Below are 16,351 nucleotides of genomic sequence, written 5' to 3' on the forward strand. Positions count from 1 at the left end.
TTTGTCTACAAGCGATGATTCTGATATGTCCCCCTCATGATGGATTCTCTCTCTTGGTTGCAGAACCACCATATTTTGTGAGGCAGTTGGAACCTGTTAAGGTGACTGTTGGAGATTCTGCCTCTTTACAATGCCAACTTGCTGGAACCCCTGAAATTGGAGTATCCTGGTATAAAGGAGATACAAAACTGAGACCCACTGCTACTTACAAAATGCATTTTAGGAACAATGTTGCCACACTGGTTTTCAACCAGGTCGACATTAATGACAGTGGAGAATATATCTGCAGAGCTGAAAACAGTGTGGGAGAAGTTTCATGCTCAACTTTCCTTACTGTTCAAGGTGATTACAATAATTAAAGTGAAAAAACTTGTGCTTCTTTTAAACAAGATTTAAAGTTTGGTGATGGCCACCTCTTTAAAAAAAATCCAAATGCTAAATTTTCTGCTTACATAATTTCACCTACAGTTAGCAGTTCATTCTTTTCTATATCCTTTACAGATAAAAAATGAGATAGTTGGAAGGATCATGCATTCATTCTCCTCTATAACTAAATATTTAAGAAAAAGAAGTGACCATATATTTTTAAATTCCACCCCATGAATCTCACTGAAATTGCTAGAAGATAGTCTTAAAAATTAGGAGGATCTGCTGCATGTCCAGAGATACACTTTAAGTCAATAAATTATTCTATTGGCTTACAGATATTTTGCATCTTGTACTGTACAAACTTGCTTCAAAAGTCTACATGTCTTCCTCTGTCTCCGAGTTTATTCAAGAGCTGTTAATACTTTCTGATATTTTAGTAGAAATCCATATATATTTTTGAGAAGAATATTTGGTAAATTTGAAACATCCATGAGTAGTCAATGCTTTAAATTCTGTTCCTACAGAGCAAAAACTACCGCCATCGTTTTCTCGACAATTGAGAGATGTGCAAGAAACGGTTGGACTGCCAGTTGTTTTTGAGTGTGCCATAAATGGATCAGAACCTATCTCGGTGTCTTGGTACAAAGATGGCAGGCCACTGAAAGACAGTTCAAATGTGCAAACATCGTTTTTAGATAAAGTAGCCACTCTCAATATTTTTAAAACAGATAGGAGCCTTGCAGGCCAGTATTCTTGCACAGCTACAAATCCTATAGGATCTGCTTCTTCTAGTGCCAAACTCATCCTCACAGGTTTGTGGATTCTTAAATTTCTGTTTCCATAATTGAGATTTTTTGCAATCTGGTACAAAACTGGGGAGAAAACATTATGTTTTCTGTCAACTGGGATGCACCAAGTCGTGGTATCTGACACATTGTCTTTGTGTTCTTCTCACAGAGGGAAAGAACCCACCCTTCTTTGACATCCCCTTGGCCCCTGTGGATGCGGTGGTGGGCGAAAGTGCTGACTTTGAGTGCCATGTCACTGGAACACAACCCATAAAGGTCAGCTGGGCCAAAGACAAGAGAGAGATACGAAGTGGCGGGAACTACCAGATCAGTTACCTGGAAAACAGTGCTCACCTGACGATCCTCAAAGTGGACAAAGGAGACTCTGGACAATATACCTGTTATGCTGTGAATGAAGTGGGAAAAGATTCCTGCACAGCTCAGCTAAATATAAAAGGTATCATTTATTTTGCATGTGGTCCTACAAAGGGTGATCATTTTAACTTAGAGTAGAGCTGAAGATCACAGGTTTTATTATGATGGATGCAAGGTAGGGCAACATTTTTAAACAAATGATATGAAAATATTTAAGAAGAAATAAGTTTATCCAGAGAAAAAGTAATCTTTTAAGGCTGTATTTTTTTTCTGAAACTGTGTGTGTCCTACTTAACCCTAAGATAACCCTCTTTTTATAAATTTGTGATTTTATAAATGACTATAAATTATTTTCATTATCTAGAAGCAGAAATTCTTAGAAACATACCCTGGTGCGCTGTATATTTCAATGGTTAGCCTGGATTTTAAAGTAAACACAGGACTTCTCCTTTCTTGAAAAGTTTAAATGTAATAACCTGCTTCCATATTCTATTTCATTTGTCTTTTTGATTTCTTATAGAGCGGCTAATCCCACCAAGTTTCACTAAAAAACTCTCGGAGACAATAGAAGAAACAGAAGGGAATTCATTCAAACTTGAAGGGCGTGTGGCTGGTTCCCAGCCTATCAGTGTGGCTTGGTACAAAAATAATGTAGAGATCCACCCAACTTCTAACTGTGAGATAACATTCAAGAACAACACACTACTACTGCAAATCAAGAAGGCAGGCATGGCCGATGCTGGTTTGTATACATGCAAAGTGTCGAATGATGCAGGCTCCGCTCTGTGCACGTCTTCAATTGTCATCAAAGGTTAGTAACCGTCACAGCCCCAGCCAGTTGTATTTTTCTTCAGTACCCATGAGATACCCATGTGCATTTCTTCTGACATCTTAACTAACTATAATAGACAAAAATATACATTATTTAACTGGGTTATAATCCTTCCATAAAGGTTTACTAAAAAAAAAAAAACTAACTTAATTACATGGTTCCCACAAATAGGTGTAATTTAATGAATAGATTAAAATCTTATCTTTCTAAATCATATTCCAAGATTCTCTCAAGAAGTTAGAAGTCAAAGCCTACTTTAAAACGTGAGCACAAGTGACACGTATTTTTAGGAAGCACATTCGTTTCAAAAAATTTTTGAATTTTTGGAATGTGCTAGCTTTGCTTACTATGAGTTGTATTCTGAAACATTCCCTGAGTGTATTTCTAAAGGATTATTGTTTAACAACTGTTGCCCAAAGCTTTTGGCCTATTAAGGGATATTAATTCCAAACAAAAGAGTAAAAGTTGCTCACATAATATATCATTATAAAAAGTGTATTTAAATACATAGTCATCATTTGAGGCAAAGAAATACACTGTATTATTTAATGAGAATTTTGTCTGATTCTCAGACCACAATGACTTTATCCAGATAATTATGGCACAGATTCATCAGAATCACTTTACAAAGTAATTTCCTAGAATAGCTTCAAATTAATTAACCAGTTCCGATGATCTGGTTGGCCATCTCAGAACACACAGATAATAGGTTAAATATTATAAATAGGCTAATATTACTACATTGTATTAAAATTCAAATTTGATCATTCATTTGATAGAATGGAAATGCAATACATGAAGTAAAATGAAAACCATAATTTTAGCAGTAGTTTATATTCATGATAGTTTTGCTACCAAGTATATAAATGCATTTCTATAGAATTCTGAGGCTTAGAATTTTTCTTAAAGAGGACTAAAGGTTGTAATATTCATGATTGTGAACATTGGCCTTATTCTTATATGAATAATAATATCTTATATGGATATAGGTCTCAAAATCATTGACTAGAACTATTAACACCAAGTTGCACTTCTTCTCAGGTTGCTCGTGATTTCATCCTTGGTTTTCAATTGAACACTGAACTTCAACTTGTAAATCCTTCAGACTAGATTTGGATTTTAAATGCCACATTTAATAGCTAAAAATGAACAAGGAAAATTCACATTTTAAGATTTGGGCTCGTGGATGACTCAAATTTTGGCTTTCTTTTCCAGAGAATAGCAATCATTGCTACTGTAGATGAGCAGAATTCCCAAGTAAACTCTGAGTTTTGAGGGTTCAGCAAAAATGCAGCTGTAGGCAGGTTTGAGAGAATCAAAACAGTGCTATGGGGTTCAGAGGTTGACAGTAACTGCCTTTCCATGTTCACTGTGCTTAATCAGAATACAGATGCTTGGGTGATTTCTGGCAGCATGGCATCAGTTCTTTGCTTGTTTTTAAAATTTTATCTTTTTTTTTTAAATAGTTCACTTAACTACTACATTCAGAGAGGAGTAACCCAGGCACATATTTTCATTCCTTTCCAGTAACCACTGTTAGCTGTTGGAGGAAAAACTGTTAGGGTCTTTGATTGGTTTGTTTTTTTTTTTTTTAATGGACATTAGCACTCTTTTGCCTTTCTGTTCTTCATGTTCATCATGAAAATACGTTTTCAATTCCAGAACCTAAGAAGCCACCTGTGTTTGATCAGCACCTTACTCCAGTAACAGCGAGCGAAGGAGAATTTGTGCAACTCAGCTGTCATGTCCGGGGATCTGAGCCAATTCGGATCCAGTGGTTGAAGGCTGGCAGGGAAATGAAGCCTTCAGACAGATGCAGCTTCAGTTTTGCTAGTGGGACAGCTGTGCTGGAACTCAAGAATGTAGTTAAAGCAGATTCGGGAGATTATGTGTGCAAAGCTTCCAACATGGCTGGAAGTGACACTTCCAAATCAAAAGTAACCATTAAAGGTACAGACAACCTTGAAAACAATATGCAAATCAATCCAACCACTGCTCTCATTTATTTGATGATTTTAATGTAAATCAGAATGGAATTAGACTTTTAGAAATAGCAGTTATTGATCATCTGCAATTGGTAGCCTTCTAATTATACCTGAAGCATTAGGTAATGTAATGGAAGCGATAGCAGCACAAATTCTTTGAAATTACCCTAAGTACACACACCCTACTTCTTGAACCTCTTTTCAGCATATTCAAAAGAGTATAATTAGGGAGGTTCCAAAAATGATGATATGCTGATGAGAAACGAAGTAGTTTGATGTCATAGCCATATAGGAAATCTATAATATAAGCCATGCCTAGAAATACAAGATTTGATTTACTAATATGGTTGTAGTCCAACCTTCAGTAGCTATCACTGGAATAAATGTCTGTAAAATAACTTTGTCTTGGGCTGGGATTGTGGCTCAGGGGTAGAGCACTCTGCCTTGTATGTGTGAGGTCCTGGGTTCAATCCTCAGCACCACCTAAAAATAAATAAATTAAATAAAGGTATTATGTCCAATTACAACTAAAAAATAAATATTAAAAAAATAGCTTCATCTTCTATAACCCATTCTCATATATGTCTTACAGTAAGGAAGTCTTGCAGTACATGATATTTGTGACATGGCCAAACTTCTAATGCTTATTTTATGTAGGAGAATATTTATTATAGTTTTAAGGGAGATGTAATAACAAAATATATAAACATGCATTTTTTTTCCAGAAAAACCAGCTGCAGCCCCAGCAGCTAAGAAGGCAGCAGTAGATGGAAAACTCTTTTTTGTATCAGAACCTCAGAGTATCAGAGTTGTTGAAAGTAAGTGCTTCATGAAAAGTACATCTTCCCCAATCTTGTACCCTCGCTACCCATTTCATTTCAGAAGAACCAATTTGGGATAATCAAATGCTTTTATAAATTTTTTTTCATTATTCCTTAGAAACCACTGCAACATTCATTGCAAAAGTTGGAGGTGATCCAATCCCAAATGTTAAATGGACAAAAGGGAAATGGAGACAACTGAACCAAGGAGGTCGCATTTTTATCCACCAAAAAGGCGATGAGGCAAAACTGGAGATTAGAGACACCACAAAAACGGATTCTGGACTCTATCGATGCGTTGCATTTAACAAACATGGTGAAATTGAAAGTAATGTTAACCTACAGGTGGATGAAAGGAAGAAACAGGAGAAGATTGAAGGTGATCTTAGAGCAATCCTGAAAAAGTAAGTCCAATAAAGGACAGAGCACAGAAAATATTTATACACAAAGGAATATCTCAAGAAGCATGGACCATCCACTTCAAGGTTGAGATTCTTAAGGCAGTTGAATAGAAACAGAGAAGCAAATACACAGCATTTGAGTGGAAGCTAGTGGTTTATTAGAATCTATTCCTGAATTATGAGAAAGTTCTTAAGAATGAGATACACTTTAAAGCTTTTAAACAAAAGGAAATGTTCTACAGAGAAGTCCAAGTGTATTATGTGTCTAAGTATGAAATTTTTGTTTCTATTCATGATTTCTTATGTTACAAATGATTTTTCTAGATCAATAATTTAAAACATTTTTTGGATTTACCAAGAATTTCAATACAATTTATGTTTGAACATAATTATTGAATTAATCAGCACCCAATTTCCACACATCTTTTCCATAATGTGTTATATTAACCCTTTATTAATTTTTTCCATTGCTCTTATTATTTTTCTGTATATTTTAATTCTTTAAATAGGCTCTGGTTAAAAAGTTTATAGAAATACCCTGTTATTCTTTTGTTTCTTAAAAAAATCTTTGTTCAAATTTTTATGTTTTGTAACAACAGTCCCATCTTAAGCCACTCCATTTCTAAACCCTCTTTATTATTATTAGTATTTCAGTCACATGCTAAAAAGTAATCATTCTTGAAGGGAGAATATACAATTTTTCCTTTTTTGAGGGGAAAAGTGAAGACATTCATAATCTTTGAATTATGGTGGACAATTAAAACTTAATAGAAGACAAGTGATTTGTATTTGTTTCCTATTTCTTATTTAGGACTCCCACCTTAAAGAAAGTATCTGGGGAGGAAGAAGAAATTGATATCATGGAACTTCTCAAAAATGTTGATCCTAAAGAATATGAAAAATATGCCCGCATGTATGGAATCACTGACTTCCGAGGTCTCCTTCAAGCATTTGAACTGCTAAAACAAAGTCAGGAAGAAGAGACACATAGATTGGTATGACCCTTTGTAGGTAGCATCCTCCTGAAAAATATACATTAGGAACAGCTAACAAACATATCCCCTTTAAATTATCAGAACCCTACAGTTATAGCAAATTATTTAATATAGCCCAAAGAGCATCAAGAATGGAAGTTGAACAGGCATCCTGTAATTTAAATTTTGTTTCAAAAGTAATACTTTTATTTATTTATTTTTTTGCCTCTTCAGGAAATCGAGGAAATAGAGAAGTCAGAGAAAGAAGAAAAAGAGTTTGAGGAACTTGTGTCATTTATTCAACAAAGGCTGACCCAGACAGAGGTAAAATGAACTGTGCTGATAATATAGTTACAAAAGAGTGTTGCGAATGGTAAGTGACTAACCCATTTAATTCTTTATTCTCCTAGCCTGTCACTCTGATCAAGGATATTGAAAATCAGACCGTTTTGAAAGATAATGATGCTGTCTTTGAAATTGACATTAAGATAAATTATCCAGAAATCAAGCTGTCCTGGTACAAAGGGACTGAAAAACTGGAACCCAGTGATAAATTTGAAATAACCATTGATGGTGACCGACACATCCTAAGAGTCAAGAACTGTCAACTTAAAGATCAGGGCAATTACAGACTGGTTTGTGGTCCACATATTGCAAGTGCCAAACTAACTGTAATAGGTGAGTTAGAAAAAGATCTCTAAATACAAAGGGGAATGAAGGGAAGTGAGGGGTGATGTGAATAGGAAAGACAGTAGAATGAATCAGACATAACTTTCCTATGTTCATATATAAACAAATGACCAGTGAAACTCACATCATGTTCAACCACAATAAGCTGTACTCCTTATATGTATAATATATCAAAATACATTATACTGTCATGTATATCTGAAAAGAAAGAATAGTGTAGGCCAGTGAAGGATAGAAAACAAAGGCTTCTTAAGTTCCAGATCTCTAGCTAATTATAATTTATAGTTCATCTGGCTTCTTCTCACTTTAGGAATAGGGAAATTTTCATTGCAACTTTTTACCTTTTATTTAAAAAAATAGTAAAATTTTCTAATTCCCTAAAAAAATGAAATAAAATGTTAATCTGCATTGTTAAAATAAAGAGCTATAAAGATTTCTGAGATTAAATTAGTGTTGATCACATCTGCATGTGATATTGAACATAATGAATATTGTATCGAAAACAGAGCCTGCTTGGGAACGGCACCTTCAGGATGTTACTTTGAAAGAAGGCCAGACTTGCACCATGACATGCCAATTTTCTGTGCCAAATGTAAAATCCGAATGGTTCAAAAATGGCAGAATCCTTAAACCTCAAGGTAGAGTTAAAACAGAAGTGGAACACAAAGTCCATAAACTGACCATTGCAGATGTCCGAGCGGAAGACCAGGGTCAATACGCCTGCAAACATGGAGACCTTGAAACTTCAGCAGAGCTCAGAATTGAAGGTGAGTGGAAGACTGTGGAAGGAGTTACTGTATATGGTCTAGGGCAGTAGCCAATGTGCAGGACTCCTGCTACCCTGCCATCGGACATACCTCAAAGGGCTTGTGTATTCTCATTCCTACCATACATACTCCGAGTGTTGACTTCCATTTCAAAATTCATACAAATTAAAAGGGAAAGATGTCAACAAGTGCCAGTTCTTTCTCATGTTTCTTTTAGACGAGAAGCAAATTTTAATCTAGACTGAAACATGACATTCAAAGGTTATTTCTGTTTAAAGTCTAAATTTCATAATTCTCATATCAGTGATTCTGATTCCTAGAAAGAAATCTTGGAGAAGATAAGTGTCATGGCTAGGAATCTAAAGACTCCTGTCTAGGAATTGATATTTTGTTGATAGGACATAATGTTATTTTATCCATATAAATTTTTATAGATCAAATCAGAAACATATATGATGCCATTAAGTAGTTATTTTTCAACAATGCTTGCTTGATTTGAGGATCATATTCCAATTTTCTGAATCTCTGAAGTTAAATGAAATTTCAAAATTTAAGATCAATAATATTTATTTCCTAGTTATTAAATTGTAAGCATTTTACAAAAACACTCTCAAACTCCACTGAGAAAAAAAATGTGTTATAATAATAGTATCTATGTCCATCTGTTGGTGATCTTCTTTGTTGAAAATAATTATATGACATCTTATTTACATAAACATTTCTATTCTTCTGACTTACTTGACAATGAATATCAATGCCTGGTTGTATTTTAAAATTTAAAAGTTTTTAAATGTTTTTCAAATTAAAGGGTCCAATTGAACGTGCTAATGTCATTTTTTAAATGATTGAATATTTTAAATATAACTTTTCAATGAAAATAGCTCACCAGAGTACTATGTATAATAAGATGCTCATGATAATATTACACATGTGATTCCAGATTTCCAGATAAAATTTATGAGAAGGACCCTCCACTCCAGGATGTTCTTCTAAAAAACACTATTTCTATCCTCAGTGGGTTGATTCCTTTGTATCTGCCCATATATATTTAGAAAGCACATTTCCAAACTCTAAAAAGAATTCTTTTAAATTTAGAAGTACAGATTTCTTATTGAGTTGAAATTATCTCACAGGGAAAGTTATACATGTGAGATTGTGAATAGCGAAAATTATTTCAGTAAGGTAAGAAAGAATTCCACAGAGGAATAAATTATAGAATAAAATCAAATTTATCTTCTATTTACGTCTCCCATCTCCCTAATATTTTTGAAATGAACTTTTGATTTATAATCTCCCTATAGCATTTCCTCCATATAAATATTTTAAGGACTCTCAGGGATTTCCTTATAGTCTCCTACATTGATCCTATAGGAATGCACTGAGGAATTGGGATGATTTTTATTGACACAGAAGAGCATTTTGTTCTTGTTTTACATTTTTGGCGTTCTTCTACTATTTCACAATTGGATAAAAAGATGGAGATTTTAAATATTGAATAAAAAGCACAGTATAAAAGTTACTCCACTCTACATACTCTAACTTTGAATTCCCTTTGTATTTAAACAGCTGAGCCAATTCAGTTTACAAAGCGCATACAAAACATCGTGGTGAGTGAGCATCAGTCTGCCACCTTCGAGTGTGAGGTGTCCTTTGATGATGCCATCGTAACATGGTACAAAGGACCAACAGAACTGACTGAGAGCCAGAAATACAACTTTAGGAATGATGGTCGCTGCCATTACATGACCATCCACAATGTGACCCCGGATGACGAAGGTAATTTCGTTGAAAATGAATATGTAATTCAAACCTCATCTGTTTTATATATTTCCACTCCTGTATACACTTGCACTCTATAATTTTATGTAGAATACTTTTTTTAGAATACAAGTATAAGTAAAGATAGCTAGATATTTAACTAAAGAGGAGTCATTTGGAAGGTACCAGAAAACTCAAGTTTCATGATTCTTCTCTCTAGGTGTCTATTCAGTAATTGCTCGACTAGAGCCAAGAGGCGAAGCAAGAAGCACAGCAGAGCTCTACTTAACAACTAAAGGTGAAAGCATAAAATTAATAACCCCGTTGCAATCTCTAAAACAAATACCCCACCCAGAAAATTCTAAATACAAAATTCCATTTTTTTTTTCTTTTGCAGAAATCAAACTTGAGCTGAAGCCTCCTGGTAAGTTTTTATTTTTTTAAAATCAATCCTTGCTTACAATAAATTTAGGGTGATTTTGCAAAAAACAGAAGCCAAACAAAAATGCAGAAAATATCGTCTCTCTTTTCAGTAAAATATTATTCAGAAAATAATTGTCAATAAAGTAATAAAATGTTAAACTTTGTGAATTTGGGAAATTAGAGATAACAAGGTCTCATTCAACTAATATCCAGGATCATTTACAAAAAGAACACTAACGTTCGATTGCACTGTTGGAAATGCCTAATAATCAAACACATCTTAGTTAACTAATAAATACCAATGTTCTCAGTTCCTCTGTGCTTATCATTACATGTCCCTTTACAGATATTCCCGACTCCAGAGTTCCAATCCCAACTATGCCTATCAGAGCAGTACCACCAGAAGGTAAGACCCAGAAAGCACCTCCACATCTAGGCTTGTTTGGAGCAGCAACGTTCTACTACTAGGAAATGACCAATGCCCAAACTGCAGCAGAATCACAATGCACACTTCCTGTCGTAGTATTCACAGTGCAATTACAAAAACATCAAAGCAAGTGTAGTTATAAATATATGCTAGTTCTATTTGTGCTGATTGATAAATTGGAACTATAATAACTTTGAGGTACTGAAAGAAATGCATGAGACTTTTTATTATATATCACATGAAACAGGAAATGAAAATAAATTACTGATGATGACATTTATATTCTTCAGAAATCCCTCCTGTAGTTGCTCCTCCTATTCCTCTTTTACTACCAACACCTGAAGAAAAGAAACCACCAGCAAAACGTATTGAAGGTATTATATGTCAACCATTTCAATGTCAAAATACAGAATTTCACTATAACCGGCACTGAAAATGTTGCTTACTATAACATGTTCTCCCTCTAGTGGTCAAGATATGAAATTGCCTTCGAAATTTAATTATTTCAAGTAGTAACTGACTAAATGTACAAGATATTTGTTTAAAACTCTGAAAATCATTAGACAAACCAAACATTATACTTACCATTAAAATATTTTGTCTTAATGGAATTACTTAAACATTAATAGAAAATTAATTTGTTTCATATTTTCCAATTATGTGTAACAAACAACAAAAAGGAAACCATTTTCTTATGCAGCTTATAGGGAAAAAAGTGCTACTTAGTCAAATTGCAAATTATGGTTTGGTTTTTTTTTCTCAGTTTTAATGCTAACTTCTCTTTAAAGTCCACTGTTTTACAAATATCTGATTTAAGTGCTGGGGAGCAGCTTAGTGGTAGAACATTCACCTGATGTGTGCAAGGCCCTAGGTTCAATGCCCAGAAACACACACAAACACACACATACACACACATACACAATGATTTAGAAGGTCTTTACATATTTGACTTGACTTTTTGTTTTGTTTTGTTTTTTTTGGTACCTAAGGCATGAGCTCTTAGGTATACCGTGAAATCACCCATTTCATCCATTTTATGTATTAAATACTTAAGAAATCGTACTCTTTGTATGCCAAGGCTACCAAACTAAGACAACACATATCCTGGGATTTTCTAGAGTTACAGTTCAGAATTTCTGCCAGATTTTTCTCAGAATGATTAGAAACAAAATTTTACATGTCAAAGTCCTATTTTTCCATGACTGTGCCATTAATACTATACTACTTTCAAGAGTTTGACATGTTAGTCTCATAAAACTCATGATAAATGATATCTAATGCTTGAGCTATTTTTAGCCACTCAAAGGAAATTCAGTTTAAAAAATACTGTCTTATGCTAATATAATCTCTTAAGAGAAACTTTTATTTACAATTTATATAAACATAGTTAAATATATTTCATTTACTAGTAGTACTAAGGAGAAACAAGAATCAAAAAATCATAAATCATATTTCAATTATATTTCTGATGTCAAAAATAAACATTATTTTAATGAATGATCTGGTCCTTGAATGATAGTGTCAACATGGCTAAGTTTGAGTACCCACCATGAAACCTGAGAGGTTAATTCATATTTTAAAAATTAAAGGAGAGTTATCGATTCATGAACACTGGAGGCCATGATCCAGTGCTCTTAGGAACCATGATCAAGGTATAACTGTGCAACACAAAGAAGAAGTCACAGACATGTATCATGCAGAGGACTTCAATTTCAACAATCCACTTACTTTCTTCCTTATGAAAGATTGGGTGTTTATACCTACATGAAACAAAGATGAACATATGTACCTTTTCCATTTATAATATCACTTAAATCCATTACCCATGTTTTGAAAACTTCAATCAGGAACAAAACCAGTGAAGATACAAGATCACAGTACATATTCTGTCTCCCTCCAAAACATTTTTTTTTTTTGCTTACAAATCCAAGATTTTTCTGAAACAAGCATTTTACACTAATGTTCAGACTCTCTGGGTATTGTCAACATATGAAAAACTGAGACATTTTGATAAACTTCTTAATTCCCTGAGACCATTCTACTTTATATACTTTATATCTGACATCTATCTGAATTTATTTATTTTTATTTTTTAGTGACCAAAAAGGCTGTGAAGAAAGATACCAAAAAAGTTGTTGCAAAGCCCAAGGAAGAAGCACCGCCACCTAAAGGTATTGTAATTAATTAATCAAAAAGTAGTCATAATGTTTTTCTCTTGCCTCAAAAATTTAAATCCTAAATAAGGGGAGGTGGAGAAAGAATAAGACTGTATTAGTCATAAGACAGGATTTTTTAAACTGAAATACTTTTTTGAAGGAAAAGCAATCAAATCACTTTAATACATCCTAATAGGTACTGAAGAGGACATTTACATAACTTAATTTGAACAGTTTTAACCATTTTGACTAAGATTAAAGTACAGCACCTCCTCAAAGAAGGAGAATGCAGGAGCACAGATTTTTCTGAGTGATCACTTGTGAATGTTGTGGAATAAGAAGTTCAAAAAGCCTTCATATGTTTCATGAACATATGAAGCACTGGACATATCAAACACCCCTTTTGTATTTGGTATACATTTAAATTATTTTAGATTTAAGTCTAAATTAGAGCCAGACTTCAGTCTCTGTGGTGCTTTTTTGTTAATCTGGCGTGGTATAGCATATCTAATGAGCTAGACCTGGAAACTATAAAGGTATGTGATGATTCCTGGTAGGTGTGGTGTATTAGTAGTCATACATCATACAAATGATTAATAATAATGCACAAAATTAGGGAATGTTAAACAATACATAATCTAAAAATAAACATGAATTTTATGTTTTTGAAGTCCCAGAGGTTCCCAAGAAGCCTCCGCCTCCTACTACCTTAATTCCAGCAAAAGGTAAATAAAATGAAATTGTTATTCCATTTATTCCTAAGATTTGCATTTCTCTTTATTCTTATTTTTAAATACTATGTTTCTAGCATATTGTAAACTTGTAGAATTTCATCTGTCATTAAAATTAACGTTAGAAATAATGACAATTTCAGCCAATTTATAGACCAATCCAGCGGTCTGGTAACAGAAAAACAGATAATGTGGTTTATATGTGTGTATGTGGTGAACTTTTACTCAGTCATAAAGAAGAATGAAATTATGTCATTTGCTTATAAATAGATAGACCTGGAGGACATTGTGCCAAGTGAAATAAGTCAGATTCAGACAATCAAGGGCCAAATGCTGGAAGCTAGCAGGGGGGAGGGGTAGGGAGGTTAAAAAAGATATCTCACAAAAATAAAAGGAATACCAGTAGAATACAGGAGGGAGGGTCAAGAGGGAGAGAGGAGGGAAGTGCATGGGGAAGTTCTGGGAATGAAATCTACCAAATCATGCTATGTCTATGTATGGATATACCAAAGTGAATCCCACTTTATATATATAATTATGAAGTAGTGATTTTAAAATAATAACAATAGAAGGGAGACCAGTAGAACAAGGGGATCAGGGGAAGGGAGGTAGAAAAGAAAAGGGAACATTGTGGAGAATAAAATTGATCAAATTATGTGCATATATGAATATGGCATAATGAATCCCACTATTATGTATATTTATAATGCACCAATACAAATAAAAATAATCTTAAAATGAAATAATGGCTATTCCATACTGCTCCCTATCCCAGTAAAAGAAACCCAGTTACACTTTCAGCTCCTCTATGCAATGGCCAAAGGGAGAAAAGCAATGAGAGACAGAAGGGAAGGGCTTTTAGTTGCAGTTAATACAAACGTTAAGGATTACATAAATTATGCTAGTCTTAAAGTTCTTTTAAAATCTGTTATACAAAAACAACTATTTGGCTTGTTTGCATAATTCTAAATATTGTCTTTATTAAACTAATGGGTCATAATTGATGGTAAAATAATGTAGGTTCAAAAAGAAACGCATTTGCAAGAATAATTGAAACTTTAAATAAAGATTAATTGCAGAAACATTAAATATAAATTCCATTAAATTATCAAATATTAAAATGTTCCATGGGAAGTAACTAGGGGGTTCTGAAAACTGGAGTTCCCATAAAACAATGGAAGAGGTATGCATATGATATTATTTATTGAGTCCATATTTTTGATACTGGAAAACCCCCTCAAGAGTAGAGTATATCTTGATACTTTCTGTTGTGTATCATAGTTCATAAAAATAGATTACCAATGCAGAGAAAAATATGTTATCAATATAAATGCTAACATGTGGGGTACTTGATAATGTTTGACTATGTAGATTTTCATTTAATAAAGCAGTTGGATGGATATAATTAATATGCTACTATTATCTTTATTTATTTATTTTTATTTTAGCTCCAGAAATTATTGATGTATCCTCTAAGGCTGAAGAAGTAAAAATAATGACCATCTCCAGGAAGAAAGAGGTTCAGCAAGAAAAACAAGCTGTGTATGAGAAAAAGCAGGCAGTCTACGAGGAGAAGAGACTTTTCATAGAGTCTGTGGAAGAGCCCTATGATGAATTGGAAGTGGAGCCGTACACGGAGCCCTTTGAAGAACCCTATTACGAAGAACCAGATGAAGACTACGAAGAGATCCAGGTAGAAGCTAAGAGGCAAGTTCACGAGGAATGGGAAGAAGACTTTGAAGAAGGGCAAGAATACTATGAAAGGGAAGAAGGTTATGATGAAGGGGAGGAAGATTGGGAAGAGACTTACCAAGAGCGAGAAGTCATTCAAGTTCAAAAGGAGGTTTATGAAGGTATGTGTAAATTGGGCACTCTTTTCCTCTTTTTTGCTCAGCTCATTGTATTTTCAGTGCTACGTGAATGTGCAATGATGAAATGAGCACTTAGGTTTCTTAAGATCAGAAATCTTTGAAAACTTCATCTTTAAAACAGGAATATCCTTTGAATTACGATCATGACATTATAGGCTGAATCAATTAGTCCTGTTTTCAAGCTCCAAGTGCTGTTTTCCAGTGTAGGACTTCCAACTTGCACTTTGTTGCTGTATCTCTTCTTGATTTTGCTTTGAAACCAGCACTGAGTCATGTCAGCAATATGCTACCTAACCTGATTATCTTCACAATGATGTATGCCTTTTATCTCATTTGTAATTAATACTATTATAACTTAATGACTTAAGCCTCCCTACTTATCCTGTGTTTTTATTAAAGAATCACATGAGAGAAAAATTCCAGCAAAAGTGCCTGAAAAGAAAGAAGCACCGCCTCCTAAAGGTAGGTAGCTGGAATTATTTAAATAGATCAGAGCATCAACATCATTATCATGGCTTGTTTGGCAAAGATGTATGAATCACCAGTTCAATCCAATAGGCACAACTTCTTCTCTAAGCTTTATTGTGTTAGTGATTTTTTTAATAATTTATATCTAATTCATTCAATGAAACAGACGATAAAAAGAATGTTATGATAAATTTAAAATAAATACAACCAACATAATTTAAGCACAGAAACTTGTGCTTAAGGTTCAGAGCACCAAACCTGCCTCTCTCTTTAAAAAATAATGCATATATATGCATATATACATATGTGTGTGTGTGTGTGTAGAGAGAGAGTTTTAGTAGAAATTCTAAAACTACTGCAATTTCTTTAAAATGCTTGCAGTTGTAAAGAAGCCAGTAGTTGAAAAAGTTGAAAAGACTTCTCGAAGAGTGGAGGAAGCAAAAGTTCAAGTCACCAAAGGTATTATCATTTAAAACATTCCTAGCATCATGTACACCAGGAATCTGTTTACTGAT

At 33.8% G+C, this 16,351-nt stretch overlaps 1 protein-coding gene across 5 annotated transcripts in view; it reads left to right on the forward strand.

The window, feature by feature from the left end:
• The window catches only part of Ttn (titin), a 263,732-nt gene that overhangs the window by 90,786 nt on the left and 156,595 nt on the right, over window positions 1-16,351 (forward strand). For 2 of the 5 annotated variants that reach the window (XM_071619370.1, XM_071619371.1), the window contains 21 exons: window positions 64-342; window positions 894-1,181; window positions 1,327-1,614; window positions 2,053-2,343; window positions 4,027-4,314; window positions 5,075-5,167; window positions 5,289-5,574; window positions 6,383-6,566; window positions 6,780-6,869; window positions 6,956-7,223; window positions 7,742-8,002; window positions 9,569-9,778; window positions 9,981-10,058; window positions 10,158-10,184; window positions 10,530-10,589; window positions 10,901-10,984; window positions 12,707-12,781; window positions 13,444-13,491; window positions 14,946-15,350; window positions 15,768-15,830; window positions 16,218-16,295. The exons of the other annotated variants lie outside the window; for them this stretch is intronic. In XM_071619370.1, coding sequence (XP_071475471.1) covers window positions 64-342; window positions 894-1,181; window positions 1,327-1,614; window positions 2,053-2,343; window positions 4,027-4,314; window positions 5,075-5,167; window positions 5,289-5,574; window positions 6,383-6,566; window positions 6,780-6,869; window positions 6,956-7,223; window positions 7,742-8,002; window positions 9,569-9,778; window positions 9,981-10,058; window positions 10,158-10,184; window positions 10,530-10,589; window positions 10,901-10,984; window positions 12,707-12,781; window positions 13,444-13,491; window positions 14,946-15,350; window positions 15,768-15,830; window positions 16,218-16,295 — 3,744 coding nt within the window. The remainder of the gene's footprint in view (window positions 1-63; window positions 343-893; window positions 1,182-1,326; window positions 1,615-2,052; window positions 2,344-4,026; window positions 4,315-5,074; window positions 5,168-5,288; window positions 5,575-6,382; window positions 6,567-6,779; window positions 6,870-6,955; window positions 7,224-7,741; window positions 8,003-9,568; window positions 9,779-9,980; window positions 10,059-10,157; window positions 10,185-10,529; window positions 10,590-10,900; window positions 10,985-12,706; window positions 12,782-13,443; window positions 13,492-14,945; window positions 15,351-15,767; window positions 15,831-16,217; window positions 16,296-16,351) is intronic. 5 annotated transcript variants of the gene reach the window in all.

Source organism: Marmota flaviventris, chromosome 11 (assembly GCF_047511675.1).
Source record: "Marmota flaviventris isolate mMarFla1 chromosome 11, mMarFla1.hap1, whole genome shotgun sequence".
Lineage (NCBI taxonomy): Eukaryota > Metazoa > Chordata > Mammalia > Rodentia > Sciuridae > Marmota > Marmota flaviventris.